The sequence below is a fragment of the Chaetodon trifascialis genome, chromosome 10, assembly GCF_039877785.1.
Source record: "Chaetodon trifascialis isolate fChaTrf1 chromosome 10, fChaTrf1.hap1, whole genome shotgun sequence".
NCBI classification, from domain to species: Eukaryota; Metazoa; Chordata; class Actinopteri; order Chaetodontiformes; family Chaetodontidae; genus Chaetodon; species Chaetodon trifascialis.
Genome location: NC_092065.1, coordinates 2,165,674 through 2,187,251, shown reverse-complemented (window position 1 = coordinate 2,187,251; position 21,578 = coordinate 2,165,674). Strand labels below are relative to the sequence as shown.

At 40.5% G+C, this 21,578-nt stretch overlaps 1 protein-coding gene across 1 annotated transcript in view; it reads right to left on the bottom strand.

Moving 5' to 3' along the window:
* Nucleotides 1-285: 285 nt before the first annotated feature.
* Nucleotides 286-21,578, bottom strand: part of kitlga (kit ligand a) — a 34,443-nt gene continuing 13,150 nt past the window's right edge. The window contains exons 2-10 of the mRNA XM_070972717.1: nucleotides 7,950-8,060; nucleotides 7,379-7,435; nucleotides 6,822-6,974; nucleotides 6,488-6,668; nucleotides 4,073-4,126; nucleotides 2,685-2,782; nucleotides 2,328-2,437; nucleotides 1,116-1,180; nucleotides 286-986 (exon numbers count right to left, since the gene is read on the bottom strand). Coding sequence (XP_070828818.1) covers nucleotides 1,150-1,180; nucleotides 2,328-2,437; nucleotides 2,685-2,782; nucleotides 4,073-4,126; nucleotides 6,488-6,668; nucleotides 6,822-6,974; nucleotides 7,379-7,435; nucleotides 7,950-8,060 — 795 coding nt within the window. The 3' untranslated portion in view covers nucleotides 286-986; nucleotides 1,116-1,149. The remainder of the gene's footprint in view (nucleotides 987-1,115; nucleotides 1,181-2,327; nucleotides 2,438-2,684; nucleotides 2,783-4,072; nucleotides 4,127-6,487; nucleotides 6,669-6,821; nucleotides 6,975-7,378; nucleotides 7,436-7,949; nucleotides 8,061-21,578) is intronic.

Below are 21,578 nucleotides of genomic sequence, written 5' to 3'. Positions count from 1 at the left end.
AGGCCCATCGTTTCACATGTGTCTGACACCTACGCTCTGAGCTCACCTTAAAAGAAAAAAAAGAAAAAAGAAAAATCCTGGATCCACAGAAGTCATCCCTGATACTCGTTAGCAGAACATCATTGCAAATTTCAATTTAAATGTAAGTTAGTCAAAGCAGCATATTCTGTGTATATATATTTTCTCCATGTAATCCATTCACACAACTTAAATCACCCGAGTCATATATACAGACAACAACATCATATGAGGAAATGTAACTTGTTCAGGAAGGGTTTTTTGGGGGGGGAGGGATTATGATGTGTTAGTATACATATTGTTCTTTAAATGTGACCCATTAGTAGAGGTGCTCTTACATGACTGCTTGAAACATTTCAGTTGTATCAATAGCAGTGGCTCAGTGCCACCACCAATAAATAAATACATCATACACCCCCGTGGGTACATGCCTGAAGCAGACAATGTGACTACTACAGTGTTTTACATTATATTCTTTGGGAAAACCAGGACTAAGAGGAATCTGTGGAGCCTTTGAGGATGTGGTTAACGTGAGGGTCACTGGAGGTAGTAATTCATGCCTCAGTTTATACAAGAGATAACTAGTGTCAGTCTCTCTCTGTGGGCCCAAAAACACAGGCAGACTGTAGCAACATTCTGAGGGAGATGCAAGAGTTTTCCCCAAAGAGTTCATGATGCAGCAGGTTCTGATGGAGGATTCATGGGAGCCAGAGAATCCAGTGGGGGGAGTGGTAAGGGAGTTTTCGCTCAGTCTTTTTCAAAAGCATGGGGTCAATGCAGTCTTACAAGAAAGGCAAGCTTATCCACATGGTAGCAGGCGTGGTTTAACCAGAGGATTCATTGCAACTGTCAATCTGCCACAGTGTATCTGGAGAACAGTCAAAAACAGGCCCTTTACCTCCGAGATCTCATGATGGAATCAGCGTCATATATGTTTTTCATCACCAACAGGAGAAAAGAGTAGAGCCCTGTGAGAGGAAAGAGTGGGGAGAGGTTTCAGAGCTCAGCGTCCTACAAAGATTTTCTTTATTTTCTAAATTTGCAAGGGTAGGTTTCATTTTTGTCGCTGTAATTTAACGTGATATGAAAAGTCTCACCGATTACGCTGAAGCACATTGAAGAGCAGAAGCGTTACACTGTTTCGATGACGTGCAACTTGTTTCTGTAATTGGACAAAAAGAAAAGAGACTTGATGTGTTGTCGAGGTTTAATCTCTGAGGGTCAGAGGCTGTTGAAAGCTGCCATTCACATGTCTATTCGTGTAAGGCAAAAGTTGAGCTTTGTAAGGACAAAATGAAGAGTTCAGCTATTGAGAAACCTGCAGATAGATTCTCTATTCTAAGCATATACTTCTTATGTGCAGGGTCAGATGAACCTGCTGGGGATAAAATGAGCTGTGGGCCCTACTGGAGGGATACAACTTTGGAAGGAAATTGTACTTTTTTGAGTTTTGGTCACTAGTATGGGTTGAGCTCCATAATGCAACCGAATGCTGTCTTTCATTCGGCCCACTCTGCCTTCTAAAAGTAATTTTCTTTTATGAAGCTGGAACTTTGTTGGAAATGGACCAAAATAAACCAATGACGTCTTCAGGGTTGTCAAATGTGAGCTTCGTTACACCTTTAATGGGTCCAGTAGCTTTTCAAGATATTCTCTTTCTTAATTTTCTACTAAGTGTGAAGATTGCACAATCGACGCTGCAACTCTGCAAATCCCAACTGCTCCTGCTTTTTACCAGCCGATGTGCGCAAGACTGACATAACACCTGTCATGAGCGTGAAGGAAACTTTATGAGCGTTAATGACTGCTGTCACTGAGTGTGAATCGCTCAATTAACTCTAACCCCATTAAAAATGACATAAATGACTAAATGGGAGTCATAAATATTCTCAAAGACCATTTTGTGTTCCTGACAGGTGTCATGTCAGGCTTATGCACACCCTTTCAAACACACTCATCTGCTCTTTGCTGTCTTTATTTTCTAGAAATCAATTTGCAAGGTTTATTTAGGCTTTTCATCCAAAGCTCTTCACAAGGTTTTTGCTACTCATTCATCCATTCATGCCATTCATTCATCCATTCATTCATTAAATTATTTTTTTTTCTGCTCAGTTTTTATTACTAGTGCTCTGTGGGAAAATGCTTAAACGTGTGAATAAATAATATGTTTTTTTCTTAATCTAAACTTGGTAGCTCTGCTAGCTCTCCTTCAGCCTTCGCCTTCAGCCATTTGGTCTAGAGTAAGTAAGTTTGCACACTGAACAGGCAGTGAGTCACATAAAGGAGAACAGTTTCCAAAAACAGCTCACTTTTCTGATATTTCAGCATCTAGTTGAGGTGCAGTCCCTTCTGTTCCTGTGAAGAGTGCACCTTCTCCGGGATTCTGTTGAAGATCCTCCTCACTCCTCCGTGATCGGACCTGTTTTGGGGGGAGGGAATCACTTTTAATGCCAAAAATTCTCAGTTCCAGCTAAAATCACCACAACTTAGGTCAGAACAGTCTGCAAAGTATCTGCAGAAAGTTGAAAGGGTGTCACCGGCTGTCATAAATTCCATGGAACAAAGCATTATCTTCCAACAATAAAACAGGCCACTAACGAACATTATATCTCTGAGCCACTGAGGAAGTTTAACAGCTCAGAGTCAGGAGTCAAAGGTCAATTTACCTTCCACACAAGCAGGAATACCAGGGCTAGGAGTGGAATGAATAGTAGGGAGAGAAGGCTTCGCTCCATCACCTCAGTCAGGGCGCTCGGTTCATGATCTAAGAGAAAAAGAAACAAAACTTAATTAATTAAAACTTAACATGTGATCATCTGCCTTACAATACATACAAATAAACTGCTTTGTTTGTCAAAAGTATTATTATGCTTGTATAAATCTCATACTGGACCGGTTTGGCTTCCACAAGGCTGATGTCACAAAATCATGCCAGTACAATCAAGTCTTAAGTCCTATTTGCACCTGGCTAATAATTTGTAATAATTTTGGAGGTTGTCTCTCCGTAATTTGGAAAGTGAAAAATCGCCCACAAATTGGCTGCCATGTTTCGTCATGATTGACTTGGGGTCGTGTTTTCTTTTTTGTAATTTCTTTTCTGTTGTCAGATACTGAGTAGTATGAAATTTGATTGCAGCTCATAAAATGTGAAACAGCAGCCACCAGCTCATATTGATGTTTAAAATGAGTGATGGCAGAGAAAAAAAAGGTTGTCCTAAGCACAGCGAGGAGGCATCTGTTACCTGATCTGAATGAGCTGCCAGTGTGTATTTATGCTTGTAGCATGCAGGAGGTTGCCAAAACAACTTTAAATTACATCGGGAATGTAGCTGCTGAAGGACAGACGCTCCGCTTCTGAAATGTTGATGTTACGCACAGCCTCAGATGGATGTCAGTAAATTTGAGCAAAATGCAGAGGCAGTAAAATGTTTGCCTATCCATGTGAACGGAGCATTAACCTCAGATTTAACTTCAGTGCAGGGAGACTTTCCGCCTTCAGCAGCATCCATCCATGTACAGCACAACACCACACAGACACAGAGATGAATTATTTTTCTTAACAATTGTTTTCCATTTTACGAGAGAAAGCGCACCATTAGGGCAGCGTTCCAGACAGAATGAGCATTACAGTGGTGTTATTACAACCAGTTCATCGCATCATTAAGCATTGTGTACGTGCAATGCAAACAGTTTAAAAAATTAATGACATTATCTCTGTTTGAACCACATGACTGGGACTTCCTGTTCCTGAGAGAGAAACAGAAAAACTGTTGAAAATGCAGCTCTCTGTGAGGGTCTCAACAAGGCGAATACAGAAAAGCCTTTTTTTACAGGACACAAGATAAGACATGAGACACAGGATGTGATGAGGAATTTGCCCTGCAGAACGTTATTAGTTAAGTCACACCAGCCCCAGGGTGACTTGCTTTAGAATGTGGCAAAAATACTGTAGCTGGCCAAAGCTTGCACTTCGACGCACCAGCTGGACTGGTTTTACAACCCCATCGAGAATTGACACTTGTTTTCTCAGAAATGCAGAGAATTGCAGACTTACGCGGTTTGCAGCCTGTTGTACACTCTGAGCCTTTACTGCTGGACGTGGGTGATTCTGGGGGGCAGAAAGAGATGAATTGGTGAGTTTGGGGGTTACGAGAGGCACAAAAAAAAAAGAGAGGAGGGTTGAAAAAAGGGGATGAGGTGAAAACATTTCATTGTCAGGTGTTAAAAAGTCAACTCAACGCTGCCTTTTTTACCCCTCCTCACACACACATAAAAGATCTGATCCGACCACTCTGGCAAAGAAAAGCCGAGCGCTTGGGAAGATTGGAAGATTGCTCTGTAATCAACACGTATACAATTAGGTTTCGGCCCTTTTCTTCCTTTTCACATGCGCTGCCAAGGGACATCTTCCCTCAGTCCTGTGACTCAGCCGTGTCTCAATGGGCCGTCTAAGCACTGAGAGCTTTTTGAGCTTTTATCGCGCAAAGTTCTTGTGAAGAAATAATGGTTCCTGGATTAAAAGCTCCTCAAAATGGCCACAAGAGATCTGTCCTAAATAGAGCCTATTCACAATAGTCCAAAGAGAAGCAAGCTTGTGACTGGAATGCTGCTGCTTGGAATATGTGGACCAGCTCAGAAAATGTGTGTGAGAAGCATGACTTACATCGGCAATACTTAATACTTAAAACTTAAAAGGGTCGGTTAACCTAAGTCATAAAGGCGCACATGTTCTGTCTTCATCTCTGGCTCCATTAGGCATCCAGACTATAGTCTGGAGATAGTCTGGAGTTATCTGCTGAGGGTTGGAGAGGTCCACATCTGAAATTTAAAATCTGCCACCCAAATGTACGGCGGTCGCGTTGAGAAATGTGATGGTGGTGCGCAAAGCATTAAAAAAACGACGTCTGGATGACTCGACATGTCTTTTCTGATAATTTGAAAGAATTCTCAATTATTCTTTTTTTACATTCTGAAGAAAGAGATTATAAAGTCCTGACAGCGCAGCGCTGTTACAGATCTCAAAGATGTCTAAGTGGGCTTCGACACGTTACATTTTGAGCTCCTCCTGGTACTAATTGCAGGAATGTTGAAGAAGTGCTCTCAGGATTATCAAAACTTTAAAAGAAAAAAAAATTGGATTGGATGTGTGGCTGGCAGCCATTCAGGTGATGCTATCTCTCTCCTGACAGAATCATGGACCCAGTTTCATTTCAAACCGATCTACACTGTAAATTTGAAGCTCACTGACTTTTTCACCAAACCCTCTCTTAAATATGATGAATGCCTTTATCTCTCCTGATGTCCATATTTTAACCGCTAACAGTTGTGAATACATAGTCTTTCTGCACTGTTCATACTCTGAGCTTGCAGGTCAACTCCCTATAGATGTTCTGTGATCATTTGCCAGCTAAAATGTTCTGGACCCATCCAATGACGAAACAAATCCAAACGCAGAATGTGAAATGTGAAAACAAAATGTGAAATCCAAACAGTTCCCAAAACATTAGCTTGGTCCAGAGAAAGCTGGAACAACTGTTAGATCTTTTCATAATCTTGCCATTTTATTGTAGTGTCCTTTGGCTCAAAGCATCACACAGCAGATGGGATGAACAGAGTGTGCAGCTCACTGTGAGGATATCACACATGTGAACATTTCAAATCACTCTGCGTCTGCTTAATGCCTGAGACATGTCAGTTCAAACAGCTTACTGAGCTTCTCTCCACAAGAGGCAGGAAACACAGCCGTGTCTCGTTTTGGTTTTAAGTCCATACATCTTTGTATTTTGAGTCCATAAGCTTCTCTCAGCCAGTGCTGTCACCCCAGGGAAGATAGGGCCCCTGACTTGAAGAAAACACTTCTATCCAGTTTATAGCTGATTTGACAAGAATTTTTAACCAATGTTGATCAAATACACAGAGGTCCAATCATTTCTAAATCACAGCTGCCAGGTTGGAGAAAGATAAAAGTGCTGCAACATGCTGAGTAAAGACCGCCAAGCATGGGTGAAATATTTAGGCATCAGAAATAGTCTGAGGCCGTGGACTCAGTTTGCTTCTTTACTGGCAGTGTAGTGGTGCCAGCGACACACATGGTCTGCAGTCACCAACAGGTCTGCACTAACACCAAAGAAAAAAAAACTGCCCAAAAGCGATCGAATGTTCCAGCACTAATGTAGTGTTAACAACATCAACAAAAGGGTAAAAAATTATCATTTAATGTTCATCTTTCTCTCTTAAAGTAACTGCATTCATTCACTGCAAGTCTAAATATTTTTGTGGTATTTCTAGATAACTGTACAATTAAAATGCTAATTAATAATCAATGATGTCATACCCTGATGCATACCAAGAGATATTCAAAGCTACTGTAATTCAAGATGTTATCTCACCTCTCACATTACCAAACTACAAAACTAACTCTGTCGGCAAGCACGCCACATAGAAACACAACATATGCTGAAGATTTTACCATTTAAATATTCTTCTGTTGTTACTGTGTGCGGTGTGGTGGGGCAGGTAGGAGGATCACAGTCATCTGAATCTTCTCTATTCTGTGCAGCTGTAAGGAAGTCTTTGACAAAGTCAAAGTATCGCGCTGTCTGCCACCTCTCTTTCCTGTAGTGACACTCGAAGTCATACATGATCAGCTCCTGCAGAACACAGATCAAAGAAATTCATGTGTGTCTTTATGCGGGTCGTTTCAGGCCATTAGCTAAAAGGATTAGCATGCATAACAATGGCACTTCTTTGGAAACCTTACTTTTTCCTTTGTCATTTATTGTTTATGGTGCGTATGAACTTACCACAGACCCCAAATTGAGCCGCAGTTCTTGGAGCATTTGGATGAATATGCTAATATCTTTTCTGTTGGATGAAATGTTTCCAAACTTATGTGCTAAATCTTGTAAACTCTCCTCCAAGTAGAAGACATTTAATTTTATCCAACACATCCCACCCTGGAAGAGGAAGAGCAGAGATGTGACATTAAAGGAGCAACAGCAAATACTGAATGATAATCAAATACACAGCGTGCTAATCAGCCTTGACAAAATGTTATCGCTTTTAATACATTTTCCATCAAAGTCTAATAATACCCCCCAGTCAGATGTTACTTTGACAGTTAAGATTGCACTTGGCAGATGAAACAATATTTACAGTGTACAGTGATAAAGTCAGCCAAAGTTCATTGTGAAGGTGTAGCTGAGAAGCTGTAGAAAACAAAGTCAGTGGTTTTCTTCCTGTTCAAAAAGGTTTGGACGTCACACGTCTGTCGTTAGATTTTTAGAAATTCTGGCCAATGAAAGGATGCTTGAAAGGCTTTCTCACTCCTCATGAGTTTGCAAAAACCACGTTGTCTTACCTCTTCTTTTGGAATGTAATGTACAGGAATTTTGTAATCTTTAGGAATATTTTGTCTCTGTAAAAAGAAAAAAACATTACAATGCAGACAAAATTGCATTCAACTTTACAACACAGAAATGCACTTTACGTTAAGTAAATGGAGTTAATATGGACAGAAAGTCACATCATTCTTTGTCAAAAACACTTATTTTGCTGAGTGCAGAGCAGGTTTTGCTGACCATTCTCCTTTTGCATCTGATCACATTTTTCTCTTCTCCAGTCCCATAAATTGATTTTCTCTCATTGTTTACAGAATGTTTTTTGACCTCCTTCACTTTTGACCTTTGTACATCTTGCTAAAACAGCAGCATTCAAATTCTCTCTTTATACAGTATATTTGTTCAGTAGCAGCAGCCATGATTATGACCTCATGTTAATTAAAAATTATGAGAGAATAATGAGCAAATTATGAGCAGAAAGCAGACACATCGTTCCATGAAATGAGTCATAGTATGATCGTTACTCATTGTACAGTTAAGCATGACTGAAGCATGACTTTAGCTGAAAAACCTTGACAGTGTTGTCCTTACCAAAATAGAGAGTCTAGAGATGTCATCTGTCACTGGGTTGACGTCAAATTTACTTGAATGTACTCCAAGTGTGATGAACAGCAGTAAATGGACACAAATGCGTATCCAAATCTGCAAATCAGAAGAAGCAAACACAAGATGTTTGGGCAGTTAGTCACACCTTCTACATATAACAAAAAACATGATTTTCAGTCTATAGATAATTTGTAAGTAAATCAAAGAGACAACAGAAAATAGCAGATTTGACTGTGGATGAGTCATCAGTGCACCGTCAGCTAACTAAATTAGCCTTCCTCACCGTGACCACACTTAAGGGCAGACCTCATATGTACACAGCAGACTTTTCTGTACAGCAAGCCAGTAACCAGATGCTGTGATTTATAGTGATTGTACAATGATTTAGAGTGATTGTAACAGTGCTGACTGGCTCATTCTTAATACACACACAAGTACTGTCAAAGATATCACAGAGTACAGTGAGGTGAACTATCAGTGCTGTCTTTGTTTTGGACGGTCTTTCAGGTCACGTTTGTCTTAAACTACTACATTGAGTCTGAAGTCTGTACCAAAGTCTGATCGGTCCAGTCAGAGGACGACAGAACGAGTTAAAGAGACATGCATGTAGAATCTAAACAAAATGATTACTGAAATCTTATGAGCTGCGGGAAATTGAATATTTCAGTTCTGAAATATGTTTGCGTTCTCTTGAACTGCACTGATGCCACAGGAAATCCGAGAGAAACGTGAAACTCTTGTAATGCTGAAGTCAAACAACGGGAGTTACATGTCACAATATATTTGTTAATTGTTTTTATTTTATGTCGATATAAACATATGAACTGTATTACTAGGACATATTTCACAGAGTGTAGGGTATTTTCAGAACATTTATTGTGCGAAATTGCAATAATAAATAGAAAAACTCACAAAACTGGAGAAATTTCCATCAATGAACAGTTTTCCATGAAATACAACAAAATCAAGCTGCACAAAGTGAAACTAGAAACTGACGTAAAGCACAGCAGGACAGGTCTCTTTCCACCAACAAACTCAAACAACATGAAAATACTTCAAATGACCTAACTCTTCTTCAGTTGCAGTTTAGCAGGAATTGGCATGACTGCTCCTGCACAGTCTGCCTCAGTGCTTGTACCCTTAAATAAAATAAAATCTAATCAAATTGAAAAGTAAATTTGAGTACAGTGGGACCAGAATGCTTTTCATAATAAATAATCCAGTGTGCCTTCACTTTGCCTTGCTGCTTATACTCAGTACAACAGTGCAAATGTAACTCTCAGTGCAAAATCAAATACTGTTAATATTCCTGTTTGTGCTGGTTTACTAAGCCAGGACGTATTCATTAAGGAAAAGTACTAATACCACACTGGAAAAATATTCTGTAACAAGTAAAGCCTGTATTGAAAATGTTACTTAAAACAATGTATTTAAAGTATTAAAGGAAAAGTGCTCAATGCAGGAAAATGTCCCTTCCATTCAAGGGTCCCAGTAAGACGTGCCAGTGAAAAAGTGAGTCAGCATGCCAGGACACTGAAACTGAGGCTCCTTTCATAAAAGATGGCAGAAACTGCCTGAAACTGACTAACTAGCATCTTTCATTTTGTCTTAACTGGTTCGACCGGCATCTTTCAGACTATCAGTGAGCTCTCTTCAGGTGCTAACATGCAGCTGACTCTGTGCCAACTTTGCCGTGAGAAAGGCAGACTTCAGATAACTGTTTTTTTGTCTTGTAACAGTTGATGCTATTGTGACCTGCAGGTAAGTGATCTAAAACTATCAAATGTCATCACGTGTTTGAGTGCAGCTGAGATGCAAGACAACAGATTGATTTAAACAACAACAGGAGCGAGTATCATCTTCTGGATGTGAAGACATGCAAGTGCAGTGTCTAGTAATTTGATACGATTTGTTCCATCAGAAATCCAGCATCTATCAAGCAACTGTGTGATAGAAGGTAGAGCGATCTGTCTACACCTCATCAAAGTGACGTCTCAGTAAGGGAAGTATCAGTTTAAAATAACAACATGAATGACATATTTATATGTAAACTTAATGCAGCTACTCTCAATCAGTACTTAAGGCCGAGTGTGTATTATCCTATAATCTATGACAGTTCCGAGAGTATCTTTGACAGCAATGCTTCTCTGAAAAGTAAAATGACGCGTAAGATGGGATTTGCAGCTACGAATGAAGCCTTAAAGGAACTTTCAACCTCCAGTGGGAGCAATGTTTTTTGAGCGTGTCCCTGTTTTGCTTATGTGCATGAATGACATGCGACCTGGCATGATTCCTGACGTTGGTTTCACACTATTCTGCAGACTGACAGTTGGTGATGGGAATGTGCCAACACACATAGGACTGTGTTAACAAAAGACAGCGAAGAAGACTGTTTGCAAGCAAATAAAATTGGTAAATGTTCTGTGAGGACTCAACGTCTTTAAACATACTTCAGGTGTTGAAAGACGATTCTTTCCCATGGTTGTAGGCCTGTGATCTTTCTCTCCCTTTAATATTTTACTGCCTAATGGAGCCGCTTTGGCTTACCGTATATTAACAGCTGCCATTCATTGGGTAACCACCTACCTCCTCTTTGTGACAGTGTGATCATATTATGCAACGGACCCACAACTCTCCTCTTAATAGAGATTAGGGCCAAGCGGAGCCCAACCCAAAACAATTCAGGAACCTTGAAAGTGAACCGCCTCTTTGGTGAATAAAGCTTTAGAGTGTTCCACAAACGGGACTCAGAGAGAGGGATGAAAAGATCATAGTGAGCTCAGCCATGTCTAATCTTCACTTCAACCAGCACAATAGGATTTTGTTCTTTAGTTTATTTAAGCAAGGGTTTGATGATCCATGCTTGCTCGTTTGCAGCAACTTGTTGTTTCTCATTCACAATTGCACACATTCATACTTTTGCTATCTACTGCCAGTTTGGTGATTTAGATCTGTCATTTTCAAATCCTCAAGGCAGAGTCCGCCACCCACGTTCCCTCTGTTACTATATATTTGTCAAACAGAGCCACAACAGGAAGAGAATGGAACAATGATCCATCAACAGCAGGAAAGGCCAAAGGAAAAGCGCCATGTAAAGGGCAGATGAGATGTAATAGAATTCTGCCTGGCTTCTACTGCTCACCAAAACTAATCGTCTTTAGATGACAGACAGGGTCAATAAGAGAGCGATGTTTTAGGAGGGATTAGCAAAAGATAAATGTGTACACAAATGTGTAATTCATCAGTTATGCCTCAACCTCTGCATGTCATAAACCACATTTGTACAGGATAATACTGTAAGAGTGAATGAAATCGGAGACGCCCCTACACTACATAAGGTTGGGGATTTTGCAAGTAGCCATGTGACAAGTTGTTCTGCAAAGCAAAAGCTGACATTTGCCCTCCAAAACAAACCTTAATAGATTCCACCACATTTTGCAGACACACTCAACAAACTTTCTACTCAGCTCTCACCCTCACTCTCTAAATCAGCTTGAAAAGCTATGACTGCATCTGTACCACCAAGGTTAAATGTGGGCCAACTTTGTGCAGAGACCGTTTAATCTACACGTTAGCATTATTGTTCTTCTAGGCTGGCTGCTGCAAGTTCAATCTGGTGATGAAAATGCAATTTTGCTGATACAATCAGTTGCACTCAATGCATGAAACCAACAAACCCATTAAAACTGCTATCCTATGAGACGGACGAGCAAGATTTGATTTAACACAGACACACACACACAACACAGCAAGAGTCACTACCGAGCAGGAAGCTACTTGCTGTCCTGTTGACAACCCTCCTTATTGCCATTAATGTGCAGCTGAATTCGAGGACGGTTTCCATGCTTGATTCGTAGCCTTCAGCTGGTGCTCTCTCCAATCAAGGTAACATCAGTCTATGTTCAACTGTTCTGTCGAATGATGATTCAGAAAACTGTCACGAAACACTTCAACTTCTCTTCCAATATGCTAAGAATTGGATACAGAGCAAGAATGTGTGATTCTTTGTGATCTTAATTTAAACTGGGCAGAAAAGTCAAACTGAAAGTAGAGACAGAATAATCTCTCAATGGATTAATAAGCAGCTGTGGGTTGTGATGTAACCAGCCTTGAAAACAGCGCTGAAGTCAAGATCAAGTAATGATCAACAAGTTTTTTTATGGATATTATCAAAGAGAGAAAAGGAAATGGCAAATTGATATAGAATTGATAGAATCAGGGAAAGGGACATGAACTGAAAATACAGGAAATTTTACCTGATGGTCGTCATAAATGTGGCTCCACATTTAACAAAAACTTTATTGATTCATTGCAGACTGACACATAACTCTGGTGCAGGAATGAAAAAAATTATAAATCCCAAATCCCACTAAACTCATTTTCCTGTTCCTGAAGGAAAACACTTACAAAACCTTAAGCACTCTGAGCACTGAAACTGAAACTGAAAGTTACTGACTTAAAACTGTCCAATTTTATCTGTGGATGTGATGAAATGAGAAGACAATGGAGCAGAGTTGGAAACAAGACCTTCGTTGGATTGCTCTTTTGGTATACTCCAAGGCTCAATTCTAGGATGTTGTTTTTCAGTTTATACATTGATGACCTGCCACTTACATGCCCTGAAGTATGTACGTGGATGATAAATGCACACATGCATGTACATGCACTCAGTAGTTTTTTCACATATCTCATATTGAATCACATGCTGGAAAGACATCTGCAAAAACTTTACACACAAACACTCAAAACATCAAGTTACCATCATTTTAACATCATTCAGAGGTATTTTCTCCTGACCTTTGGCAGTTTAGAGCAGCTTGCTGATTCTAGTTTGTGTACAAAGTGATCAATGATCTGGCTCCTCCACTACCAACAGAGGTGCAAGACAGACGAGTCTGGTTGACGAGGAGTCTCTGTTAGAACAACAAACTGTTGGAGTTCAGTACTGTTATATACTGATTGAGCTGACATGTCTTATTGTTGTGAAATGCTGTTGCTGATGTTCTGTAATTGTAATGAAAATGAACACTGGAGTATAAAAACACATAGATGTTGTTCCATATTTCCCACATAATACAAATATCTATAAACAGGATGTTTGTCCTCTTAAAAACATCAGGTAATTTGAGCTGAAGGATTTAATTTGAATTTAAAGACATGACAAAAGCCCAAAGTCATAAAAAGTCTCAGGTCATATCTCCACTCACTGACAGCTATTGGGTAATATTACAACCCCTGCAACTACTTCTTATATTATCTGGAACTCAATCTATACCCACACACTTATTTTCGACTAGTCCCAGCTGGCACATGGTGGCCTGGCTGCCTCCTCCCTGCTTAAGCAGGAACTTAAGCAGGGAGGAGGAAAGAGAAATTAGTGCACATAGGGAAGCTTGTTAGAGAAGCACGGAAGCCTTATAGACAAAATCCATGTGGGTTCTCCATGTGAATTCAGCAGTTCAAAATCCTTGTTTTAGTTTTCACGGGAAGATGCAAGTTTACTTGCCTCAAGCTGCAACAAAGCATCAGCGCTCACTGTTTACATTCATTTCATTGCTTCGTAGACACTTTCACTGTATCTGGTTTCAGTGAATGAGAACCTCACACAACACTTCATTCAACGCGACACAAATGCTTATTCCTGCAAAGTTTATTTAAAGGATGAGTCAGTAGGTGGTGAATACCTTCATGTCAAACAAACATCAGAGGGCAAATGAAATTATGTCCTTTGTAGACAGACTGTAAAGCCATATCAAAATCAAATCAGTGACAAAATAAGAAGAGCGGCTCCCGTGGTCAAAACCCACGAGAAGAAGAGGTCACTAAGTAAGTCTCTTGAGCACAACTGACTCTCCCAGATCCACTTACAGTGTGTGCTTGCTATGACCCCACACATGGTGGCCGTACATTATCAGACTTGTCTCCTGGCTGGTTTGGAAATGTTGAACGAAACTACATGCAATATTCAAAGAACGTCAAGGATGTTTTGCTCCATAGCACATGTGCGTTCTGTCTGGAATAAAGTGAGTAAAGGGGTGAAAATGTTCAGAAAACATTTGCACTCCTCATGCTGAAAGCTCATTAGCTGGCAGAGCTCATTGTAGCCTTCATGGCTATTTGCTGTTCAGAGCCTTAAAACCTTTACAGTCATCCCTGTGGCTTTTTTGTGAGAGAGTACGACCCTTTATTTCCTGAGGCGACTGAGGTCCTTCAACATCTGCCGGACTATGCTCAGGATTTTTTATGAGTCTGTGGTGGCAAGTGCAATTCTCTATGCTGTTGCGTGCTGGGGCAGCAGGCTGAGGATGGCAGACGCCAACAGACTCAACAAACTGATCCGCAAGGCCAGTGACATTGTGGGGATGGAGTGTGACTCTCTGACGGTGGTGTCAGAGAGGAGGATGCTGAATAAGCTAAGGACTATCATGGACAACGTCTCACACCCACTTCATAATGTGCTGGTCAGTCACAGGAGTACGTTCAGTAAGAGACTAATACCACCAAAACTGAGGACTGAACGATACAGGAAATCATTCTTGCCTGTGGCCATTAACCTGTACAACTCCTCCCTCTGAATGGCCCTTGGACTTCACTGTCACTGTCTGGTCTGTTCTGTTGTATATTTTACAGTTTCACTTTGCACATCTGTTTCCATTTTGCACATCCAATATACGCAGTATATTACTTATTTTTATTACTGTACATTTTATTGTGTTGCATATTTTGTGTTGTATATTTCTTAATTTGTGTTGTATATTTCTTATTTACATATATCTTTAGTATTAATATTCTGTTTCTTAATATTGCCTTTATACATATATTTATTCCTTCTTGTTCTTTCTCTCTTTTTATTCTAATCTGTGATTCTGTTTTGTGTTTTGAGCACTGTACAAAAAACAATTTCCCCTCGGGGATCAATAAAGGAATGCTGATTCTGATTCTGATTCTGAACACAGCAGCACACCAAGCACAACATGATGTGTGAGTGATGACGGCGGTGTCGGCAGCCATTCCCTGGGTCTTTAAGTGACAGATTCACAGCCAATGAAATAAGGCAGCAGTAACCTAATGATGTTGAAGAAGCTGAAAGTTCTGATGGCCTGCCAAAGTGATTAAAATCTGACCGGAGCTTCTGGTGCTGAAAAGTTGTAAAGTGGCTTCTTCTTTCTTTCATTTTCATCAAATGTGGTGGTCAGATGGGCCTTAAGGAACAGAGTAACGGATTCTGATGGTGGTTCAGATCTGACATTTCTGCATTTTGACCTTGGTGCAGGTTTGCACTCTCCCAGGGCCTTCTAGTTAGTTAGTGATACAGTGCTTCGCCCCTGCTGTGTTCAGTGCAAAGCACTGAACCACTATTGTTCTTCTGCGTGTTTCTTCTTCTTCTTCAACTTCTTTTTATTATTCATCTTCCGTATTTTTTCGCCGCGCTACTAGTCAAAAACGATAGGGAGCAACCAGGCAAATTATATATCAAAGTGTGCGGCTCGATCGGGAATGGTGTGCTATTATTTTTCTCTATAGAATACGAAAAAATCCCATTCAAAGTAAATGGGAGACGGCGAAAAACGCGAAAAAATCTCCCCCGTTTTCAAGGGGCTACTGCTCGGGCATGCTTTCACTTAGAGACGCCGTTCCAATTTTAAAACGTAAAAACAAGTCTTGTCTATAGGTGTATTAAGTCTCGTATTGATAGGTGGTGTAGTTTTCGAGCAGTCGCTGTTCAATGACCGTGAGCGTTTTGGGAGAAATTCTGAGTTTATAATGGGTGTGTATTGCACGGAATGTTCGCTCTAGAGTGGAGGGGATTAACTGCTAGAGTGGAGAGAAGCTCTGAAAATTGTGTGAAACTTTCGTCTTTCCACGCTCCTCCAAAGCACAAATTTCGCTCTACGAGTATGAAAATTTCCAGAGTTGTAGTGCCGCTTGCGCTGATTCTCACGATGTGCCTGGCTAAGCGATAGGACTTACGGTTTTTGAGTTCTCAGCCTCTGAGCGAGGAGAGTGCCTCTGACCTCGGCCATAAGGTCCAATACAAATGAAAAACAGGAGAGACAGAAACCAGCCATTTTTTAACTCGCTCTAAAATCCGTATCTTTGAGCCCAGCGGAAAAAGAAAGTGATCAGCTTGTAGAGCAAAGCCTTGTGGCTCTCACGGTGAAGAAATTTCGGCAATAGGAGTTACAGTGTCGGCGTGAGAAGCGTTTGTTCGGAGGGTGCGCAGAGGCCAAATTCAGACGTTTCTCAGACTCTCGCAGACCCGCAGGTGGCCTGATCTCAAGTTGCCATGGCAACCTCTGAGCCTGAGTGCCTCTCCCACACACACACACACACACACACACACATATGTAGCTTTAGCTGCAGCTGTGCAGCTCAGTCAAATGATCAATTGTCCATTAAGCTCTATAGTGACATGCTAACCAGCCACAGCCAAGCTACCTACTGGTGAGTTGTATGTGTTAGTGATGTAATGAGTGATGTTGGCCTGTTAGCATTAGCCACAATGCTAACATGCTAATGCTAACATGAGGTCCTATGAACTTGTTGGTGCCTGGAGGTATACCTGTTGATGTCAGGTTGGTGTGCTAACATGCTAATGTTAGCATGCTAATGCTAACATGCTAACATACGTTAAAATGAATGTTCATTGCCTCCTAATCATGGTTCAGAGGTTTTTAATGTGTTATTTGACATGCTAATGTTAGCATGCTAATGCTAACATGCTAACCTTGGCTAAAATGATTGGTAAAGGCATTCTAATGGTGGTTCAGAGGTTTTTAATGTGTTATTCGACATGCTAATGTCAGCTTAGCATTGTCGCTGATGCTGAACACTAGGCACGCGCACGGCCCGGCGATTGCGCACTGTATCACTCTCCAAATTTCCCGCCGAGGGGAATTTGTTTGTCTAGTTTTCAATCATATACGAAAAGTGCCTCATCTAACATTTTTCTGCATCGTTTAATTGAACCATTAAACATGACGGGATATGGGCTGACATTTTCTTTTAAAATTTCATTATGTAATTAATGATGACAAAAAAAATACTTTAATATGACTACCACCAAAGTATAATTAGCCACAGGTTTTATTGAAAGTGATTACTTTGCAATACATCTGCTTTAAAGACTTGTGCTCCACTAAAGGTTAAGAAGAGGTGAGCAGTTGACCCTGTACCTGCAGCATTTTAAAAGCAGGTGTTTGACAGAGTTTCAAGCCATGTCCTGTAGATCATTAATACATCTCTGCCCACAAACATTTTCCCAAATGCCTTCAAAAAAGCTGTAGAAAAGCCATTACTAAAGAAACCCAACCCAGATGGTAAGGCATTCACCAACTACAGGCTGACAACCATCCAGTCATCTGGAAAAGAGCAAATTAATCCATTTCTCCAAGAAAATAACATCCTGGGGGAATTTCAGTCAGGCTTTAGGACACACCACATCACTGGAAGTGCTTTAACTAAAATAATAAGTGACCTCAGACTAAATTCTAATAAGAATAAGGTCTCAGTTCATCTCTTCTGAGAACTAAGTGCAACATTTATTATGACTGACCATGAAAGCTGGTCTTTCTGACTGTGGTGTATGTTTGAAACCAGTTTAACACAAAGGGAGAAAGCTTGGCATCAGGCTTGGAGGTCATGTGTCTGACAAACATGACATCCGTTTAGGGGTTGCAGGGAGCTGCCTCGGTCCATAACTGTTCTCACCATACATGCTGCCACTTGGTGAAATCATTAGAGAGGGTAATGAATGTTTTCATAGTTATGCAGATGACACACAACTGTACATCTGTGTTGAATAAGCCCTAAACAAAAAGAGAAACACTGTCAACAACTGTGGAAATGAACTCCCTGGATTAAATCTGAGGTTACAAGTCTAGGTTTGTTTTTGTTTTGTTTTGTTTTGTTTTGTTTTTCCTAAAAAATGAATGAAGTGAATTGAATCAGATCTAAGATTCAAGTCCCACATCACATCATGTATAAATCAAAAACTGAAAAACTGATTCATGTCATTTTAAGCCAACTCGACTACTGTAGCACAGTAGCACAGAGAGACTTCTGCCCATTCAAAACTCTGCAGCTCGGCTATTAGGGCAGAGCAAATTAGTCCACTTTTAGCTGCTCTGCACTTGCCTTGTATACAAAGAACCAAGCTACATTGCTAAATCGCAGGCCTGAAGCTAAGCTAAGCTAAGCTAAGCTAAGATAAGATAAGATAAGATAAGATAAGATAAGATAAGATAAGACTTTATTGATCCCACACTGGGGAAATTTAGTCGTTACAGCATTGCCAAGTATTACAAATAGCAAGCACAGTGAAAGATGGTCAAAAGAAAAAAGTATACAGGGTACAGTTTAGAAAAACATTGGCATAATGGCAACCCAGGTTATAATAATAACGATAGTATTAGAACATATGCAAACATGTTTTGCCTAATAAATAAATATTACAGCGAAAAACAACACTGCTGCTGCAAGTATGGAAAGAGAGGAATGCTAGCTAATCAATGAACAATCAATATATAGTGTGTATTTTACCACTCTCAGTACTTTAGTTTTTAGCCAAAGTGAAATAAATGTTATTAAATGAATATTTCTGTGATTGGGTGGCGTTTTTTTCTGCGGTTTAAATGCGAAACTTCGTACATCCTCTGAGCAGGAGCAGGAGCAGGTCAGGTGTACAGCATGAGTTACCATGGCGATCCAGCCAGGTGACTAGAGAGACACCTTAGTGAGATTGAAAAGGCCTTTGGCTCAACACATTTTGTTATTTCGCTGCATACTCCATCCCTGCAGTTCAGGTCATATCAAAGTTGTCTGCTCTGTCCAGTCCACAGTCATGACAATGCAGATTTCTAAGTGGTCAGAGATACAGCCACTTTTCATTAAAAGACTGTTATGTAGTGTAATAAATGTAATTCTCGAGGTTGAACAATCTCCCGTGATGCTGCGGCATTATCACAGCATTTTGTGATACATTCCATAGAAGCAAACATGCTTCTATAAAACCAAAATGCACAATTGAGCAGTAATTCTTATCTTACCATGAGCGGTCAACAGGGAAATAAATGGGAAAATATTTGGTCAAATAATACCCGTGCAAAAGCAAACAGACCTTGTTTCTACAAGCTCCAGAAATGCTAATGGACTCCCAACACACAACTTGAGCCAAACATATCAACAAACAGCCAGGCCTGAGTGAGGAGAGACGACTTGAGCTCACTCATCGGAATGTTTCCCTCACACTCTCTGAGTGACCTTATGAGGCTGAAGTCACAGCAGCAGCACTGACGGGGAATTAAATTATTTCCCATGCTGGAAATGGCCCCCTTTTATATCTGGAGCACTGAAAACGCTGCTGCTTCTGTGCCCTTAGGGAAGCAAACAAACCACTTTGTATCCCCACAACAGCAAAACCAGCTGCTATCAAACCAGGAGTTGAATAGTCATGTGCAAACTAAAGCCCTCTTGTCAGTCATTGTCAGGTGCATTACAGCTCTTGAGGCCTGCAAGCCTGCTCTCCCTCATCATATTGATGCTGTGGATGATTACCCCTGTCTCATTTTCCACCACCACTTTGAACCCAAGGCATCATTAGCTGAACAGGCTCTCCACACCGCCGGCCTCATGGCCCTCTTAACCACATAATCTCATAAAAGCAGAACACAGGAGCTTGCATGACATTAGTCCACAATAGCAGCATGCAGCCTGTTTTGTACCAGAGATGGATCCTAGTCTTTTGTCTAGATCGTTGTTTTGAGTATTACCATGTGATATTAGTTCCCATGTTTCATAATGAGGATTAACACTGGGCAGATGATAAAGAAAAAAACAGGATGCTGTTGCTGTCCAGATGTTCTTGGGTTGATCCAAGGTTGAACAAGGGCTTCAAATTAATTCCCTTATTCATAGGTTTGTTTTTGCCCCTTTTGTCCTGTTTCTTGACAGTGTTTTTGCTGTTTCTGTGGGAATTTTTCAAAAATGAAATGACAGTATCAGTTAGTGGAAGACAGACCTTCAGGGTTTAGTATTCCTGTTCTGTCGGTAGCCACAATCTGTCCCCTGATTACTGAAATGTTTACAATGTTTTGTGTTTACAATGTATGTGTGTGTCTCCCACACTGTCCTGTGAAGAATCAATCGGTCATAGATCATCAGAAATGGTCATGTTCACGTCAGCATTATAAACTGCTCAGTAAAAGCCTCTACATTTGGGAAGCCAACAACATAGAAACTACAAAGATAAGCCTATAACACTTTCTAGATGTTTGTGTTGAGCTTGAAATGAGTCAAACATTACCGTGGGCAAGACTGCAGTTCATATCCATTACATTGATTACATAAAATATGACCTGTGAAATGTATTTCAAAACCATTAAAGAGTAAAACCTGGACGAGCGCTTGATTTTAAGCGACTAGAGCTCACTTATTTCATGTGTAAATCAAATTACAGTAGCATCTGAGAATTCAGAGATGCTGCTGCTGCTGCTGCTGCCGTGGTGCATTTACAGCTGCTGGCAGTAACAAAATACGCTTCAAATAGAATCCAACTGGTTGATGGTAATAACTGTTGCATACTTCAGTACTATCTCTCAATGAACATAACAATTATTGTGTGTTGGAAAAACAGGTCATGGCCTATGACCTTTCTGAACCTTTAAATCTGTGAAAGTTTGAATTGATTGAGTGTCTGTCAGCATTTTTAACAAGGCATGGCTCAACAACAACAGCAACCACCACTACTACTACTGTACCATTTAGTTGGCTCCAAGGGTTTTAGGGAATATTTTCACCAATTCAACTTGACAGTGACTTGCAAATACAGACAAAATTAAAAGTTGTTTTTTTCCCTCTCCCAATGCCTCACCCTAACCCAAACGAATCACCCTGAATCGCCTCTGTGATGTTACAACCTGAGTCGACAGCCAGCTTTGAAAGAATGAATTTCATATGGATCAGGCTGACACCTCCAACAGCCACCTTACTGCGTGAAATTAATTGGGATAAATAAGACAATATTAGCACTGTGGTGCTAAAACCTATGTTTGCAGCCTGCAGCCCTTAACTCACTTAACTTGTTACTTGTAGCAGAAACAATGAATTTTATAATGCCAATGCTGAAGAAACTGTATTTAACAGGGATCTGGCCAATACCCAATCTGCTTCTTATGGTTGTTATCTGGCTGAACCTGATCTGGCAGCACTGGATGGTGCGTGGCTTCTCGCAAAGGGCGAAATGTGTGAAGTATAGATGAGCAAAAAGTCTATGTTATGTTCTATGTTCTCTGGCTCTAAAAAAACAAACAAACAAACAAAACAAACGTGTCAAATGTATTACCAGTGGCAGGACAGACGGAGACAGAGACCCTGTGGGAGTCATTGAAGCCACTTAAAGGTCCAGTGTGGGGGATTTACTGGCAGAAATTTGATATAGTATTCATAGCTACGTTTTCCTTCACGCCTAAGTGTTTTTGTTACCTGAATGAGCTCTTTATATCTTCAGCCCCCCACTGTGTGTGTTTGCTTGTGCTAAGAGTCTGTCTACTCTAGGGATGTATATCTCCACCACTGAGGCCGATTCGATACGTATCTGGATACACAGCCACCAAT